Source organism: Chionomys nivalis, chromosome 5, assembly GCF_950005125.1.
Source record: "Chionomys nivalis chromosome 5, mChiNiv1.1, whole genome shotgun sequence".
NCBI classification, from domain to species: Eukaryota; Metazoa; Chordata; class Mammalia; order Rodentia; family Cricetidae; genus Chionomys; species Chionomys nivalis.
Window position 1 is genome coordinate 69,446,081 of NC_080090.1, and position 18,422 is coordinate 69,464,502.

Here is an 18,422-nt window from a genome sequence, read left to right on the forward strand (position 1 = left end):
TCTAGTTACAAGCAGTTCTGATTATTTTAGCTATCTTCCTTGCCACTTTTTAGCTTAAGAAAACCTTAAAGAAATTTTAATTATATTTAAAGTAAGAGGGAGATTTTGTCATAAAATATTAAAGTGCTGGCACAGAGTTGGAGTTTATGGAAAGGTTTTTTTTTTCATTCTCTATTAGAAGACAGACAATAAAACAGATTTCTGGTGCTCTCACTACATGTAATGCAACTCTGGTTTTTGGCCTTCTTAGCTGTTATACAGTCCTCAAATTTCTTTGTTTTGTTTTGTTTTTCTGATCAGGTCACTTTTAGAAATGGCTCAATTACTTCTGCGCTTGGTTTTAGTGAAAGGGCTGTGAAGGAATTCAGTGGTTTCTAAATAAAATTTTTCTGCCACTGAAAACCTGCTTATTTATCTTTATGTTAGCATATAATTCTGTTACTGAAAGAAGAATATTTAATGACTGAAAGCCCTAAGGAGTGTGACTCACTTTTTATGACTTGGGAGAGCAGGCCTTTTCTAGAGGTGATTTCTCATACGGGGCAGTTTTATCTCTCAGGGTGTTTATTAATGTTTGGAAACATTTTTCTTTGTCAATATGGTGGGGCAAGATGGCTCAGTGGATGAAGGCAACTTGCCACCAAGCCTGATGACTTTGTTTTGATTCTTGGGACCCATACGGAGGAAGGAGAGAGCTGACTCTGCCAAGTTGTCCTCTGACTTACACACACAAACATAAATACATATTTTTATTTTTTTTATTTTTTTTTAAATTTATTTATTTATTATGTGTACAATATTCTGTCTGTGTGTATGCCCGCTGGCCAGAAGAGGGCACCAGACCTCATTACAGATGATTGTGAGCCACCATGTGGTTGCTGGGAATTGAACTCAGGACCTTTGGAAGAGCAGGCAGTGCTCTTAACAGCTGAGCCATCTCTCCAGCCCCCATATTTTTATTTTTTGTTGGGGGCAGGATTAGTATCAGTTCTAGTAGCTGAACTACTTGAATTCACTGATGCTGTTATACACCACATAAGGCTTAACTCAAAATCCTTTTCTCATTTCAGAATTTTGAAACACCATGTTCTTCAGTGTCATCTGAGAACATCCAAGATACAGATGAAGAGGTTACTGATGCACTTACTTATTTTGTTTATTTAAAGAAATTCAAACAGTTGCTTCTCTCTCTCTCTCTCTCTCTCTCTCTCTCTCTCTCTCTCTTTCTTTCCTTTCCTTTCCGAGTGTGTGTGTAAAGGTGTGCAACAGGGTCTTATGCAGCCTAGGATGATCTCAAACTTGTGATCCTCCTGACTCGACTGAATGATGTAGTTACAGGTATATACCAGGATGCCTAGCTAAGCAGTTGCTACTTTTAATAAACTATTTGTAAAAAACAGCATGAAAATAATGATGTCTCAACTTAAACTCCAAAAGAATTCTGTATATTGATTTACTAGGAAGATCAGTTTGTAAGTTTTTTTTTTTTTTTGGTTTTTCGAGACAGGGTTTCTCTGTGGTTTTGGAGCCTGTCCTGGAACTAGCTCTTGTAGACCAGGCTGGCCTCGAACTCACAGAGATCCGCCTGCCTCTGCCTCCCGAGTGCTGGGATTAAAGGTGTGCGCCACCACTGCCCGGCCAGTTTGTAAGTTTTAATTAGATCATCAAACACCATTCGTAGGGGCTAGGGATGCGATGCAGTGGTAGAGTGCTTGTCTAGCAGTATAAGGTTCTCCTAGCATGGGGTGGTTACTGGGAGACTTTGCTTTTGTTTCTAATAAGCTACTCTACTTTAGACAGAAGGTGGTGTTCATGTACCACAAGCTAAATTTATTTGTTTGTTTGTTTATTTATTTATTTATGTTTTGGATTTTTCAAGACAGGGTTTCTCCATAGCTTTTGGTTCCTGTCCTGGAACTAGCTCTTGTAGACCAGGCTGGCCTCGAACTCACAGAGATCCGCCTGCCTCTGCTTCCTGAGTGCTGGGATTAAAGGTGTGCGCCACCACCGCCCGGCCCCTGTTCTTCATTTTTCAACTCAACAATAAGATGAAATTGTTATTGTCAAATAAAAGTCCACAGTATTTTATCTTTTTGCCTATTGCAATATTTTCTACCTAGAATCTTCTGATTTATCTTTATAAGGTTATTGTGTAAATTTTATGTTGCCTGAGTAAATTAAAATTCACTGACATTTTGCACTTTTCTCTTTAATATTGTTGATGACTTTTATTTGTAATACTTTTTTCCTGTTTTATGAGTCAGTGCCCCTTGATAAAAGACTTCTCCTGACTGCTTTAAAGATAGAACATATTCTTGTTTCTTCTTGTTTTTTTTTTTTAATTTTAAATCAGACAGTTTCTCACTGTGTGACTCAGGCTGGCCTTGTTTTTGCTGTGTAAAGAAGGCTAGCCTTGAATTGAACTCATGATCTTCCAACCTCAGCCTTCCGAGTGCTGAAATTGTATGTGTGTGATGCCATGCCCAGCCATATTTAATTTTTTTTTTTTTGTTTTTTTTTTTTTTTTTTTTTTTTTTTTTTTTTTTTGGTTTTTCGAGACAGGGTTTCTCTGTGGTTTTGGAGCCTGTCCTGGAACTAGCTCTTGTAGACCAGGCTGGTCTCGAACTCGCAGAGATCCGCCTGCCTCTGCCTCCCAAGTGCTGGGATTAAAGGCGTGCGCCACCACTGCCCGGCTTCATATTTAATTTTTTTATATCAAAATACCATCAGAGAAGTACATGTAAAATGAGAAGGATCTTAAGATTTATAGTGCAGAGTCAACGGGATGGCTTGGGGTGGTAAAGATGCTTGTGTACATTCACTCCTGTGTTGCCCCAATGCAAATAAAATTTTAAAGTATAATACAATTAATAATAAAAGATTTAGCTTAGTTTCTGATAGAGGATAAACAATATTAGAAGTGTCAAGGACATTGGATGAAACATTTTTGGTTTTTAATAGAGGTAGGGATTGAATCCAGGGGCTCACACATGCTGAGCAAACTTTCTAGCACTCAGCTGTCACCTCAGTTCACACTTAGTTCACACACAGAGCCAGGGATTGAATCCAGGGGCTCACACATGCTGGGCAAGCTCTCAGCTGTCGCCTCAGTTCACACTCAGTTCACACACATTAAGATAGAGAAAGCTGACTCTTTAAAGTGAGATGAAATAGACATGACAGTGAACTTATTTTGTTGTCTATATACTAGGTTTTAGGCAAGGAACTTCACATGACTTAATCTTAATTATATAAAAATCATAAAGAAAATAGACAAATTTAATATTCTTTAGAACTTTATGGGCAAGTTCTAAAGTAGTAAAACAGTTTGCTTGCCTAAGGCTACAGAAAGGAACTGATTTTAAAACCATGTGGTTATAAATCCATATGCTTTATTGTGTTGTCTCTATTTCTCTAAGGTGTTTGTGATGTATTGCTTTCTTATTAAATATCTTTAGTAAGTAACTCAGATATTTCACTGGGGTCTTTTACAATTTAGATGCAGATAGTAGAAGAGCTCCATGCTGCACGTGTGGGAAAAAGTGTGCATTTACCTGTGATTCCACCTTCCGGAGAATTAATGAGTATGGAAATTGACTTGGTGGAAGATGATGTGCATTCTTCTGCTGGTATACTCTGTTAATTTTTATGATCTGTGTTTTTTTTGTAAGAATTGTTGCACTAACATTCAGGTTTTACAGTGTACAGATGAAAGTGTTACAATGTGCTCATTTAAAATGATAATCGTGAATTTCTTATCTTATTAGACCATTAGACATTTTCTCAAGAGTAATCGGGTTATGCACTGTCTTTTATGCTTGCTCTTAATTACAACTTTTAGTTCTTTTAGTCATATAAAAGCACTGATCAGATAGAAGGCAGTTTGCTTAACAGTATTATTTTCATGATTTCCTTGTTAATATAGTAAAATTTTTAATGCTGGGAACACATAATAACAGTTATTCAAAATACTGGACATGGTGCATGCCTGTTGTTCCAACACCTGGGAAGCTGAGGCAGGAGGGTTAGGAGTTCAAGACTGTGTTGGGCTATGTAGAGTTCTAGGACAGCCTGTTCTTTATAGTCTTATATATTCCTGTCTCAGATAAGGTTATCTAAATTAGTATGCTATATTGAATTCACTATAAAAATTATAGTACTACCTCTTATTCTTAAGCTTACAAGACAGGTTTTTAAGTTCAATAAATTGTCTGTACTTTTATGATCCCCAAATTTGGTCATAATGTATTTTCAAGTGTGAAATCCTACCTCTGCTCTTCTTCTCCAGTAAATACTGCCACAGACAAAAAGCTTCTAATTGTTATTGACACAAATATTCTGATGAATCATCTCAAATTTGTTAAAATTTTGAAGACTACAGAGATACCAGGTATATATAAAAATTCACAGATTCTGATTTTCTTTTTTGAGTTGATATTCTATATTAACAGCTGTTTTTTCTCACAGTTGTATTACATCATCTGAATTTTTTTAAAAGATATTCTAATCTAGAAATTTAAAATATACTTTTGGATGCCACTTAGCATATTTAAATTTTGATAAAGATTTGTTTGGGTGTTGGCTTATTATTGAAAGGAAATATCCAGTCACAGAAAAAAAAAAAGAAATGGTTTAAATTAACAGTATGTAAAATTATTTGTTTATTGTGAAATTGTTTCAATTGCAAACCTTGATTATATGACTCATGTTTGCTAAATTCATTCTTTTTGTAATCTGGTAGTTTTTAATATTTAAATTCTTAACACGCCACAGGATATGTGTGCCAGTTAGGGAATAACTTGCAGACAGCTTGTAGGAGTCTCCGTTTATCTTGCTACCATGTGGGTCCTCAGACTTGGCAACAAATGTACTTGCTCGTCAAGCCGTCAAGATGGCCTGGAGGCTGTGTACTTTAAAACTTTGACTTCTACAGAAACTGATGTAGAAGCTTAATGCATGTTGGATTCTAAGAAATCTTTCTGTTTTTAGGCTTTGACACACTTGTGTTAATAATTCCCTGGGTGGTTGTGCAAGAGCTAGACCGCATGAAGGCAGGAAAATTATTAAAACATGTCCAGCACAAAGCTGTGCCTGCAATTCACTTCATCAATGAAAGCCTCAGAAGTCAAGATAGAAAGCTGTGGGGTCAGTCATTACAACTGGCATCCCAAAAACTTTGTAAGTATTGTTGTTCCCGGGTGTCTTTATCCTTGATAAAGATTTGTTTAGGTACTGGCTTATTACTGGAAGGAAGTGATATAAAAATTAACAGTGTATAGTCCTTTATAAAAATGTGAAATGGAAAGGGTACTGTGGCAACTTTTGACTCATTTTGGGAGTCCTTGGTTTTGTCTTATTTTTTCTATCCTTTCTTAGGCTGTGTTAGTATTTCACAGATAATGATTATATAGTTCCTTATGCATATTTGGCTATACTATGGAACTTTAGATTTCCCCCACTTATTTAAATAATAGTTTATTATGCATACTTGACTATGCTATAGAACTTTGGATTTTCCCTTTTTCTTAAATAATTTATTTATATGCATTGATGTGCACCTGCATGTATGTCTGTGTGAGGGTGTCAGAAGCCCTGGAACTGGAGTTAACATACAGATGTGAGCTGCTGTGTGAGTGCTGGGAAGTGAACCCAGGTCCTTTGGAAGAGCAGCCAGTGCTCTTAACTGCTGAGCCACCTCTCTAGCCCACCCCCCCCTTTTTTTTTTATAATGATTTACATTTTCCTTCTATTACTCCCTCTCCTTTCTTCTCTTGTTCCTCTTCTGTCTTCTCTCTTTAACCCTTTCCCTTCTTTTTCTTTCTTCCCTCCTCTATCTCCCTACCTTCCCCCTTCTCCCTTCTATTCCTCTTCTCCTCTACCTTTCTCTGCCCTCCCTCTTTTCTTTTTGGTTTTTCAAGATGTGGTCTCAGCCCAGGCAGACCATGAGCTCACTCTGTAGGTACAGATGACTTTGAACTCCTTACCCTTCCTGTACTCTGCCAGTGTATGCTGTTATGCCTGGCTCACTTTTTGCATTTTCTGGCAAGGAATCATGTTTCCTTTCCTGTACTTCTCTAAATGCAGTGTTTTAGATGTTAAGGAAAAACAGATAACAAGAAATTTAGTTATAGACTGTGATGTCTGGATTCAGAGTTCTGAAGATACTGTTTTCCTATTTTCATTTTATTGAATGAGTTTTCTGTCTTTCAGATATATTTTAAAAAATAAAAGCTTGGACAAGTTTTAGCTTTTCAGCTAAATTGAGCAGAAGTTATATAAATTTCTCATATTCTTCCTATTCTCATGCATAATAATTCTCTTATAATCAGTACTTCCCACAGAGTAAGAAAGATATTACAACCAGGTGTGATGGCTCCTGCCTTTAATCTTAGCACTTGGGAGGCATTTGCCTGCAGATCTCTGTGAGTTCAAAACCAGTTTGCTCTACATAGTGAGTTCTAGGACAACCAAGTCTACAGAGAGACCCTCTCTCTCAAAAGACCAAAAAAGAAATGAATTACAATCAGTGAACCCACTTTGGCACATCATTGTCGCCTAGTTTACATTGTATGGGTTTGGAGAACTATATAGTGACATGTATCCACTGTGCTGGTATCAGAGTAGCTTCATTGCCTTAAAACCTACATAGTTTTAATGTGTAAATATTGCCTAGATTACTCAGGTGATATCCTGATTTCTTATCTTTGTGTAGGTGAATTTTTCTGATGTGTGTATATACATATTTGTGTATATGCACCTGTACATGGGAAAACACAGTTGTTCTGAAGAAACAGACACTTATTTATTTCCTGAACTGTTATCCCAGCCCTCCCTGCTTCCTCCCCAGCTTTTTTTCCCTATTGCCTGGGTCTCATTCTGTAGCCCAAGCCAGCCTTGAATTTGTGACACTCTTCCTGCCTCAGCCTCTTGAATACTGGAATTACAGGCATGAGTCAACATGCTCAAGCAATGTCTAGATTTCTGATATACTTATTGACAGTTACCTTTCCATTTGCAGATGGATTGAGTGATGAGAACAATGATGATCGAGTATTAAAATGCTGTCTGCAGTACCAGGAATTATTTCCATATTCTCTTGTTATTCTGTGCACGTGAGTGTCATAGTCATTGTGTTTTTGTTTTGTTTTTTAAAATAATAGCTTATGGTAAAGAATTTTTAGAAATTTTATTCACCCAATTAAGGATCAAACAATTAATTTTCTAAGTCTGCCACAAATCATACTCAGCTATTATTTTTTATGATACACGATCCCAGAGGAATGAGATACTAAGTGAATGAGCTTTTATTTCAATATAATCTATATACTACTCAGAACACTTTGAGGGATGTGTAGAAGGAGCTGTGGGCTGCATTCCTGCCGCCCTGCTCCCGGCCGCCTGGCTAGCTTATACCCTGAAATAACAACACACAAACTGTATTCATTTAAACACTGCCTGGCCCATTTCTATTAATGTGTGTAGCACTACAAGGTGCGCTTACTGAGAAGATTCTAGCCTACGTCCATCCTTGGTCGGAGCTTCATCGTGTCTGCCCTGGACTGGAGCGGCAGGGCGTCTGAGCTCACTTCCCTTCTTCCCAGCATTCTATTCTGTTTACTCCACCCACCTAAAGACTGGCCAATCAAATGGGCCAAGGCAGTTTCTTTATTAGCCAATGAGCTTCCTCCATCAGGGATGGGAAGTTGATATCAAAATCTTAAAGAATTTTCCAGTCATAGGAGGCAAAAAGTTGGTTATTTATTTATATACAAGGAGAAGGTAGCTTATGTTACATTACCTTGTGGGTGCCTCTTCTGCAGTAAATTTGCCTGGGCTATAGTCCTAGGTCTATCAGCTATCAGCTGTATGATTCTCCACAGTTTTTCTAACTTAGCTTCTTTGTGCCTAAAAAACAGAAGGATGAATACCTGCTTCATACGGTTTATTAGGTAATGTATGTAAAGGAATTAGAGTAGTGTCTAGCACATGGTCAAATCTTTTTTTTTTTTAATTTTTTAAAATTGGAACAAGGTAGCCATGTAGCTCATGTTGGCCTAGAGCTCATATAACCATGTAGCCTTGGTTGGCCTAGAACTTTTTCCTTTTGGCTTTTTCAAACAGGGTTTATAGCCCTGGCTGTCCTGGAATTCTTCTGTAGATCAGGCTGGCCTTAAATTCAGGGATTCATCTGCCTCTGCCTCCTGAGTGCTGGGTTTAAAAGCATGAGCTACCACTGCCTGCCTAGCCTAGAATTTTTATGTAAAGCAGGTTGTCATCAAACTCATGAAGACCCATTTGCTTCTGTGCTCTGAGTAGTAGGAATAAAGGTATGTGCTGCTGCACTCAACAGGGCTTTTCTTTAAATGTTGATACTGTGTGCTGTAGAGGTCTTCTTCCAACTTGTACCTATTGTGAGGGTGCATGTCTTTGGCTGCATGGATAATGATGGTGATGATGTTACACTTGTTATCAGTTGTTGAAGTAGTAATAGGAAAAAACACAATACAGTATACTATGCATTATTTTCTTTGAAACCTTGGAAAGCAAATTTCATTTAAAGAGATGAGAAAGCAGACTCCTCATGAGATGAGGAGATCTGGAATCAGAATCCACTGTTCCAGATTATTTTAAGTGTTTTCCTTAGATTTACTATCTGAACTATCTGAACTAACAACCTCAATTAATATCTCAGGTCTATATGATTCTTCTAAGTTCCAGGCTAATATATTCACCTACTTATTTGATAGTTTTACTTGTATTTTGAAGACATTTGAAATCTATCATTATTAAAAAAAATAAACTCTTGGTTTTTCCTTCTATTTATTTATTTTTCTCTCATGTATTACATCCCAACCTCATTTCCCCTTCCTCTTCTCCTCCCAGCCCCTGCACCTCCCCCATCTTTGCTCTCCTCAGATCCATTCCTCCTCCATTTCTCTTCAGAAAAGGACAGTTCTAGAGATATCAATGAAACATGGCATATTAAGTTGCTTTAAGACTAGTCATATCCCTTCATATTAAGGCTAAATGAGGCAACCAAGTAGAAGGAAAAGGGTTCCAAAAGCAGGTAAAAGAGTCAGACAGCCCCTGCTCACTGTTAGGAGCCCCACAAGAATACCAAGCTACACAGTTATAACATGTATGCAGAAGACCTAGGTCAACCATATGGGCTCCCTGATAGTGAGTCCCTGTGAACCCTGGTTAGTTAATGGTGTGGACCATTTTCTTGTGGTGCCGTTGACCCTTCTGGCTCAATCCTTCTTTCCCCTCTTCCTCAGGATTCCCTGAACTCTGCCTAATTTAAACTATTTTTTAAGTGAGTGAAAAGTGCCATATTTGATCTGTTTCCAAAGTCCTATGCTGAGTCGTAGTGTAAAGAAGATACTTTCATGTTTTGTTCTGCTGGGTCTCTTTGATATCTCCCTGCCACCACCCCACATTGAGTCATGCTGCTTCCCTTTTCTACTCTGAACACTGTCATGCTTTCTACTTCCTCACTCGCTGCCCTTATTGTTCTAAAAATTAAATGGTACTTTATTTATATTATGAAGAATTCCAGCAATATTCAAAGTGAAGAATACACTCCTGGGACTGGAAATATAGTTGAGTGGCAGAGCTCTTACTAGCATCCATGAGGCCCTAGACTCAATTCCCAGTTCTAGAAGGCAGGGAGGATTGGAATCCTAATGTAACTACAACAATTATTAAGAGTCTGCTATTTTTTTCTGTCATCCGTATCTTTATTCACTCCCTATCTAGTTTGATTATTTTTTTAGTTATTTGTTTTTGAGAAAAAAAGTACTTATGTTGGAATGCACAAATATATTAATAACTATCAGCATTATCAAATCGACATAGTAGCATGGTTCATATTTCTCTCAATATATAAAACATATTGATCATCCCAGAAAGTACTGGTATGCTTTTCTTCCCCCTTTTTTCTTTGTTTCTTAAGAAGATGCTTAGGAGCTGGAGAGATGCCTCAGCAGTTAAAAGCATGCACTCCTCTTGCAGAGGACCTAAGTTTGATTTTCAACCGGACATCGGGCAGCTTACAACTACCTAGAACTTCCTCACTTCCAGGGAATCTGACAGCCTCTCCTGGCCTCTGCGGGCACCTGTGCATGTGACACAAGTACAGATATTGAATGACGATTGAAAGGCACCATATAAAATTTATGGGCTATTGCTAGTGCTTAAAGAGAAGTTTATAGAAACTTCAAATAATCTAAGCCTTAATCTTTTTTTTAAGTTTTATTTTTATAATTTTTAATTTTGTTTATGTATGTGTGGGCATGTGAGTATGAGTGCAGGAACCCTCAGATGCCAGGGGCATTGGTGCTCTGAACAAGCAGGAAGTACTCTTAACCACTAAACAACCCCTTTAGTCCCATATAAATGCTTTTTATTGAGTTCATTTCTAAATTTCTAACCATTTTTAATGTTTATATTGATAACTTGTGTTTCTGAATTGACATATAGTTGATCTTCTAAAATATTTTTTTTCCATAACCACACCTTCAGGGATGATAGAAATTTAAGAAATAAAGGACTGATAAGTGGTGTGAAGTCACTCAGTAAAGAAGAATTGGATGCAGAGATAGTATCTTTAGCTCTGAACACAAGTGTGTGTCCTCAGCCTTGTATTTCTAAACAACAGCTGAAAGCAGGTAATTTTACTACTAATGATTAGAAAGAAGTACATCTTGTGCACTAATATTTTTGGAAACATTTAAAACTAATAATACATTTTTATCTAATACATTTTTAATATAATAGCAAGTTTAGAATACTTATGTATTAAATGAAAATTATAAAAATGCAAAAGCAAACATTACTATTTTTGCTGTTTATCTCCATATACTTTTACCAATTAATTTTATTTTTATTCATTTTCTCACATTACTTATTTATAATCATTGTGGGCAGAACTTGTACCTTGCAAAATGTATCTTTTAAATTATTAATGGTTGTAGTAAGTATTCTTTGGAAGTGAAACTTTTTAATTTTTTGTAAAATTAGTTTCATATTCCTAATACTTTATTAATACAGAAAAATCAGATATCATACAATTCTAGTAAAATAATTTTTTCTTAAAGTTTAAACTAATAGTTAAGAAATATAAGGGCAATACTGACTTTTTATTAGAGTGATCTATTCTATGATTTGATATTTGATGAACTACTACATTACTAGAGAGTTTTTACCTCTACCAAGGCTGGGAGACTGCAAACTAAACAGATCAAGCCTCTGTCTCCTCTCATTTTATATACCCTCTAGTGCTGGGATTAAGGGTGTACGATTCCTTAGTACTGGGATTCATGGTGAGGGACCATCACCTGGATTTGTTTCTGCATTTATCTTGGGTAGCCCAAAGTGGCCTTGGACTCACAGAGATCCATCTAACTCTGTCACCCAAATCCTGGGATTAAAGATGTCACCATGCCTGCCTGATCTGTAGTGGCTTTAGCTTTGCCTCTGGTCTTCAGGCAAGATTTATTTACCAAAATAATTAATATGCCACTACAACTTTTCTTTCCTAGGGAACTTTCCTTCAGTACTTAGGGGTGCTTTCTGCTCTTTCACAGGACCAGAGTTCATTTGCCAACATTCACAAACTACTCTAGTTCCAGGAATCTGACCATTTTTTCTGGCCTCTTCTCTGTGGAGAAAGCAATTGTTGACTTTTTACATTAGATATACTTGTATATCAAAGTAATTGTATAAATATTAATGCACTCATATATATTGCTTTGTTCCCTTTTTGAGAATAGTGTATCTTTGTCATGATACTCAAAATGATATTTGGGAGGAATTACAGGATATTATAGTTTATGGTTTTTCAGGAGTAAACTTCAGTTTGCCCATTCTATTACTATCACCTTAGCTGGTGTCTGTGAAGATGAGTCACTCGGTATTTGAATTTATTGTAAAGAAATTGTAGTAATTTTTCAAGTATAAAAGGATAATGTTAATGAAATGGTAACAACTGAACTTTGGTCATTTTAAAATACTTTATTGATAAGGGTTGAAATATACACCATTTTGGGGAAGAAAACCAATTTTGATGCAGTTGCCAGGTAGTTAAAAAAAAAACAGAAAATAAGGCATTCTTATAATTATTCTGTTTGAAAAAAATAAAATTCATCTCAGCCTTGAGAAGAAATATACACAAAGTCTTTCCCGTAGCTAAGGAACTATTTGCAATTGATACCTGCTGGAATGAGAAAATCAGTTTTCTCCAATGGAATCTGGCTGGGTATATCAACCACGCTCCAGGATAGGCCCAATGCCCTGGAGTAGCTGACTAACAGTGTGTGTGTGTGTGGGGGGGGGGGCTTCTTGTTTCATTGTTTCAATTTGCTATTTTTTTATTTTACTGTTTTTTGTTCATTTATATTTTTTAAATAATAAAAGCAATGCCTTAATGTTAACAGATGGTCAATAATTAAAAATATGTAAAATGAGGCCAGTGACATGGCTTAATGGATAAAAGATAAAAGCACTTGCTGCACACACACACAAAAATAATAAAATTTATTTGAGTTAAAATAACATGGTTTTTTTCATATTTCCATTTGAGTAAAAAAAACATTTTAGGGTTTTGGGGGGGTTGTTTTTGCTTTTTGTCAAAAACCCTAAATAGGCAGAGGCAGGCGGATCTCTGTGAGTTCGAGACCAGCCTGGTCTACAAGAGCTAGTTCCAGGACAGGCTCCAAAACCACAGAGAAACCCTGTCTCGAAAAACCAAAAAAAAAAAACCCTAAATGGGGACTGGGGATGTAGCTCAGCTAGTCAAGTACTTTCCTAGAACGAGCATAGCCCTATCTTTATGTTTGATCCTAGTACTATATAAACTTAGCATGGCGATGCAAGCTTGTAATTCCAGCACTGGGAAATAGAGGCAAGAGGGTCAGAAGGTCAAGGTCATCCTCAGTTACACAGTGACTTAGAGACCTACTTGTACTGCTTGAAACCCTGTTTCAAAACAAGAGATAACCCTGTTAGTAAAACCTGAAACTTTGTCTTTAAAGAAACAGCACCTGTACAGGAGACATCTAAAGAAGAATCTACAAATTCTGGACTGTCCATTCTGCTTGAGCACATTATATGTGATTTTGAAAAATCTCTTGGAACAGCTTTATCTTCAATATTAGAAACAGAAATGAAAATTGCTTTTGGAAATCTTTGGATGGAGGTACATAGTTATATTAGTTGATATTTCTTTTTATTATTGATGATTGGTTATCTTAGAAGATATTTGTGTAAGTTAAAAAACTTTACAGTAATCCATATCACATTTTTCTAAGTTTTAAAATAATTAAAAAATTTCAAATTGATTTTATATATTTTGTTTTTGTGTGTGCACAAGTGTGTACATGTATGCAGGTATGTGTTTGCCTTGGTGCTCCTGTAGAAGTCAGAGAACAACTTGGCAGGAATTGATTCTCTCCTTCTGTCATGATTAAACCCAGGTTGTCAGACTTGGTGACAAGTGTCTTAATATGCTGAACCATTGCTGGCCTTGTAATAACTTTTTGATAATTATATGATGAACATTTCTTATAGGCTAGGACTGTATAGTATTTATTTCACTTTGAACAGAGCAAAAGTTGATATATTAAGGAAAAATGAGAAAGAAAAGGTACTCCAAGGGAAGATTCTGTATTTGTTTTAAATTAACTAATAGTTGTTGTGCATCTACTGTGAATATTTGATACATTGACCTCCTAGAGCTTAAATTGAATCCTTCTTGCACAAGGACTAGGATATAGCTCAGTTAGTAGAATGTTTGCCTAGCAACCTAAGGCTGCATGTTTTATTCCCAATGTCACATAAATTGTGTCTGGTATACATGCCTATAATTCTAGCACCTGAAGGTATATATAAGAGGATCAGGAATTCAAGATTATCTTTGGCTATGTAGTGAGCTTGGGGTACAAGAGACCAAGCAAAATAAACAATATATAAATACTTTGCTCATTCAATTTGGTTTGTTCAAAATGTATGACAAAATGTCTGTATATTTGACTTTGTGTTTGTGTGTGTTTCAAGACAGAGTTTCTCTGTGTAGCCCGGGCTGTCTAGTAACTTTCTATGTAGACCAGGTGGGCCTTGAACTCACAACAGTCTGCCTGCCTTTGCCTCCCCATTGCTGGGATTAAAGGTATATGCCACTGTATCTCACTCTATATTTGACTTTTATGCCATGTAAATATGAGAGTAAAAATTGATCATAATAAGATATTTTGGGGGCTGGAGAGATGACTTAGTGTTTAGAGCATTGGCTGTTCTTCCAGAAGACCCATGTTCAATTCCCAACACCCACGTGGTAGCTCACAACTGTTTGTAACTACAGGGATCTGACACCTTCACACCAATGCACATAAAAATAAAGTTAAACAAGCCAGGCGGTGGTGGCGCACGCTTTAATCCCAGCACTCGGGAGGCAGAGGCAGGCGGATCTCTGTGAGTTCGAGACCAACCTGGTCTACAAGAGCTCGTTCCAGGACAGGCTCCAAAACTACAGAGAAACCCTGTCTCGGGAAAATAAAATAAAATAAAGTTAAACAAGTTGTTTTTAAAGATTAAGGAATTTTTAATTTCTTTAGCTTAATGTCTTTTTCTACAGTTAAATTTAGCAGGCATACTAAATTTCAATACTAAAACATCAAATTTAGCAAGCATACTTATAAAACTTAGTTTATTAATTTGGTTTAGTTTTTGGTTCTTTGAGACAAGGTTTCTCTGTGTAACAGTCCTGGCTGCCCTGGAACTCACTTTGTAGTCCAGGCTGGCCGTGAGCTCACAGAGAACTACCTGTCTCTGCCTCAAAAGTGCTGAAAATAAAGGATTGCACCATCACTGCCCAGCTGTAAAAATTAGTTTGATACTTGTTTCAAATTCACATTTTTGCTAAGAGAAATGTTATAACCCATTAGTTGTAGCTGATGCCTTTGTTCCAGCTATTCAACCAGATTCTAAAACTTGCCAGTGTGATATATTTGCTGTGATCCAAAAATAATGAAGAAGAATAAAAGATTTAGGAGAATTGTTATAAATTGAATATTTTATAGAAGTATGAATGATTTAGAAAAAGGCATTGATATCTTCCTAAACTGAGACCAATTATCTATAAATATGTTTTTGTAAGAGTGTAGCAAGTGACAGTTGCATTTGATTATTTTTCATATAGATTTTTCCCTCTTCTAGTATGAAATATTTAGATTGTTTTGCTTATGGAAATGACCATATAGAAGAAAAGATTGAGGGACTGGAGTGGTGGCTCAGTGGTTAAGAGCACTTGCTGTTCTTGCAAAGGACCCAGCCAGGTTCAGGTCCCAGCATCCACATGGCTACCCATAACCATTTATAGCTACACTTCCAGGGGATCTGATGCTCTCTTCTGGCCGCTGTGGGGATCAGACACGCATGTGGTACATAGACATATATGCAGGAAACACTTGTTCACATAAAATATAGCAAAAGCATTAACTTAAAAAAAGAAAAAAATAGATTGAGGTACCATTCTGGTTAAAACTATACTACTTCTCTAGAGTTTGCTTTCTTTATTTACTTAAAAGTTATGGAACTAAAGGTTAATAATATGAATTTTATAAAAATCAATCTGTAATAGACCTACCTCTTTAAAATTGTGATTAGCACCTCTTAATATAAAAATAGTGTGAATAGCTGTATTTTCATTAGGGATATGTATAAGTTCCTACATAGGTATGTTTAAATAACAGGTAAATAAACAGTAGATGATAATTTTGTAATACTTTCTAGGTGCTGTATTTGAAACCACCATGGACTCTAATAAATCTATTGCAGTGCTTTAAAAAACATTGGCTGGCTGTATTTGGATTAGTTATGGAAAATAATTTGCTGTTAACTATTGAGAGCCTATATGAAAATCTCTTGAAAGGTATGAATCTTTTTATTTTTTTTTCTTTCACAATAGTCTGTACAACTTTAAATCAATCTAATAATATGTTGGTATATGCTTGTAATCTTAGCATGTGGGAGGTGGAGGCAGGAAAATTAGAAGTTCAAGATAAACTGTTACTAGTGAGTGCAAGAGCAGTCTACATGGGACCCTTTTTAAAAACAGAAAGGGCCAAAAAAAAAGAGAGGGGGAAAGGATGAGCCAAAATGGGCTGATGAGATGACTCGGTAGGTGTGGTGGTTTGGAAGAAAGTGTCTCAGACCACTTCCTGTTGCCTGGGCAAGATACAGAAGTCTCAACTACATCTCTAACTCCATGTTTGCCTGCAAGGCCACCATGTCGCACCATGATGGTAATAGACTAAACCTCTGAAACTATAAGCTGCCACCTCATTTAAATGGTTTCCTTTATAAGAGTTGCTATGGTCATGGTGTCTCTTTACAGCAATAGAAACCCTAAGAAAGACAGTAGGTAAAGTACTTGCTGCATAAACATAATGACCTCTGTTTAGAGCCCAGGAAAATCTGGGTATAGCAGTGTGTGCTCTAATCCCAGTGCTTGGGAGATGGAGACAGGTGGATTTCAAGGACTTGCTGGCTAACTAATTCAGGTAGAGGTCCAGGATTGATGATAACTGAAAAAATAAGGTGGGGAAACAACCAAGGAATACTTGAAGATATCAACTTCTAGCCTTTATTCATGCATTCATAGGCACCTCAACAACATACATATATACATAGATGCAGTTCTTACTCCCTCACTCCCTCTCTCCCTTCCTCCTTTCCTTCATCCTTCCCTCAATAAATTAGGTTTAAAGTGTGGGAGTGTAGCTGGGTGGTGGTAGCGCACGCCTTGAATCCCAGCACTCAGGAGGCAGAGGCAGGCGGATCTCTGTGAGTTTGAGGCCAACCTGGTCTACAAGAGCTAGTTCCAGGACAGGCTCTAAAGCTACAGAGAAACCCTGTCTCGAAAAACAAAAATAAAACAAAACAAAAGTATGGGATTGTAGCTTAGTGAAAGAATACTTGTCTAGAGTGTATAACGACCTGGGTTCAATCGCTAGTCCTAGTTAAAAAAATGAGTTTAAAGGCACAAAATCCAGGTAATAAAAAATAAGGAAGATTTACCAAAACCTACACAAATAATTATTGTAGCATTTGAACACACATTTTAATAGGAAGTTCTTTAGAAGTTAAGACCAAAAAAATAGAGGCATATTCTAGGTAGGTGTACATCACATACATCGTGCTCTCTGCCTTGTTACTGAAGTGTAAAAGTGTAGAACTTGCAGGCCAGAGAGATGGCTCAGCAGGTAAAGACGCTTACTGCTGTTTTCCCAGAGAGGCCCAGACTGTAATAAACAAGGTTTATTTAGCGTAATACGAACCAATTTGGAACCTATCTCTAACCCCCGCTGCAGTGAGGTAGAGAGGAGTTGTATCAACTCTGTGAGGTAGGCTTTTAAAGGTGTAACTACAAAGAGGCTTTTTGAAGCTGTTTTGGCACGGTGCAAGGTCTTTTGCTCTGTCCTATCCTGCTATGTCAGCTGATTCTTTGTTCTTAGAGCAAGGCCACCCTGTTCCTGAGTCTGGCCATCTTTATCAGCCTGAACCAGGTGGCTGGCTGGGCTGAGCTGAGTGTCCTTATGTTTGGAATCACCCAATGGGAGGAGGAAGGAAAGTGCTGTCTTTCTGGGAACATGAGGCTAGTCTGTGTTTTTAATTTTAAAACATTCTGTTATGAAATTTCTTTTTGTCCCTTTGCAAATAAGGGGTGAGGGTCCCACTTTGCCACACCTAAAAGTCTTTGTTTGATCACCATTCTCCACGTGCTGAAATGAGAGAACTCCGCAAAGCTGTCTTCTGACTTCCATGTGTCGTGGTCATGATAGACACATGCTCACAAAAAATAAATGTAATAAATAATTTTTAAAAATGAAATGTCAACTTGCAGCAGTCTAGAATCACCTGAGAGGAGAACTTCTGATATAGATCAGATTATCATATGGTCAAATCTTTGGGGAATTAACTTAATTGTTTTTTTGGTTTTTTTTTTTTTTTTTGGTTTTTCGAGACAGGGTTTCTCTGTGGCTTTGGAGTCTGTCCTGGAACTAGCTCTGTAGACCAGGATGGTCTTGAACTCACAGAGATCCGCCTGCCTCCGCCTCTCGAGTGCTGGGATTAAAGGCCTGCACCACCATTGCTCGGTGGATTAACTTAATTGTTAATTGACCTAGCCCACTGTGAGTAGCATCATTCCCTAGGCTGTTACTTGAACTGTGTAAAGGTAGGGAGTGCTAATTGAATATAGTGCAACAAGCAAACAAGGAAGGGTACATTTGTTTCTCTTTACTCCTATGATTGTGATTCTTTAAATTCTTGCCATGCCATCCCTGCAGTAATGGACTGTAACCTGGAATAGTAAATTCAGTAAACCTATCCTGTGTTCCTTTGGTCAGTGTAATTTTTCAAAA

General features: G+C 37.0%; 1 protein-coding gene across 5 annotated transcripts in view; it reads left to right on the plus strand.

The window, feature by feature from the left end:
* Swt1 (SWT1 RNA endoribonuclease homolog) overlaps positions 1-18,422 on the plus strand; it is an 80,898-nt gene that overhangs the window by 24,737 nt on the left and 37,739 nt on the right. For all 5 annotated transcript variants that reach the window (XM_057770581.1, XM_057770586.1, XM_057770585.1 and 2 more), the window contains 8 exons: positions 1,071-1,130; positions 3,500-3,629; positions 4,289-4,390; positions 4,990-5,178; positions 7,019-7,112; positions 10,525-10,670; positions 13,035-13,198; positions 15,790-15,928. In XM_057770581.1, coding sequence (XP_057626564.1) covers positions 1,071-1,130; positions 3,500-3,629; positions 4,289-4,390; positions 4,990-5,178; positions 7,019-7,112; positions 10,525-10,670; positions 13,035-13,198; positions 15,790-15,928 — 1,024 coding nt within the window. The remainder of the gene's footprint in view (positions 1-1,070; positions 1,131-3,499; positions 3,630-4,288; positions 4,391-4,989; positions 5,179-7,018; positions 7,113-10,524; positions 10,671-13,034; positions 13,199-15,789; positions 15,929-18,422) is intronic.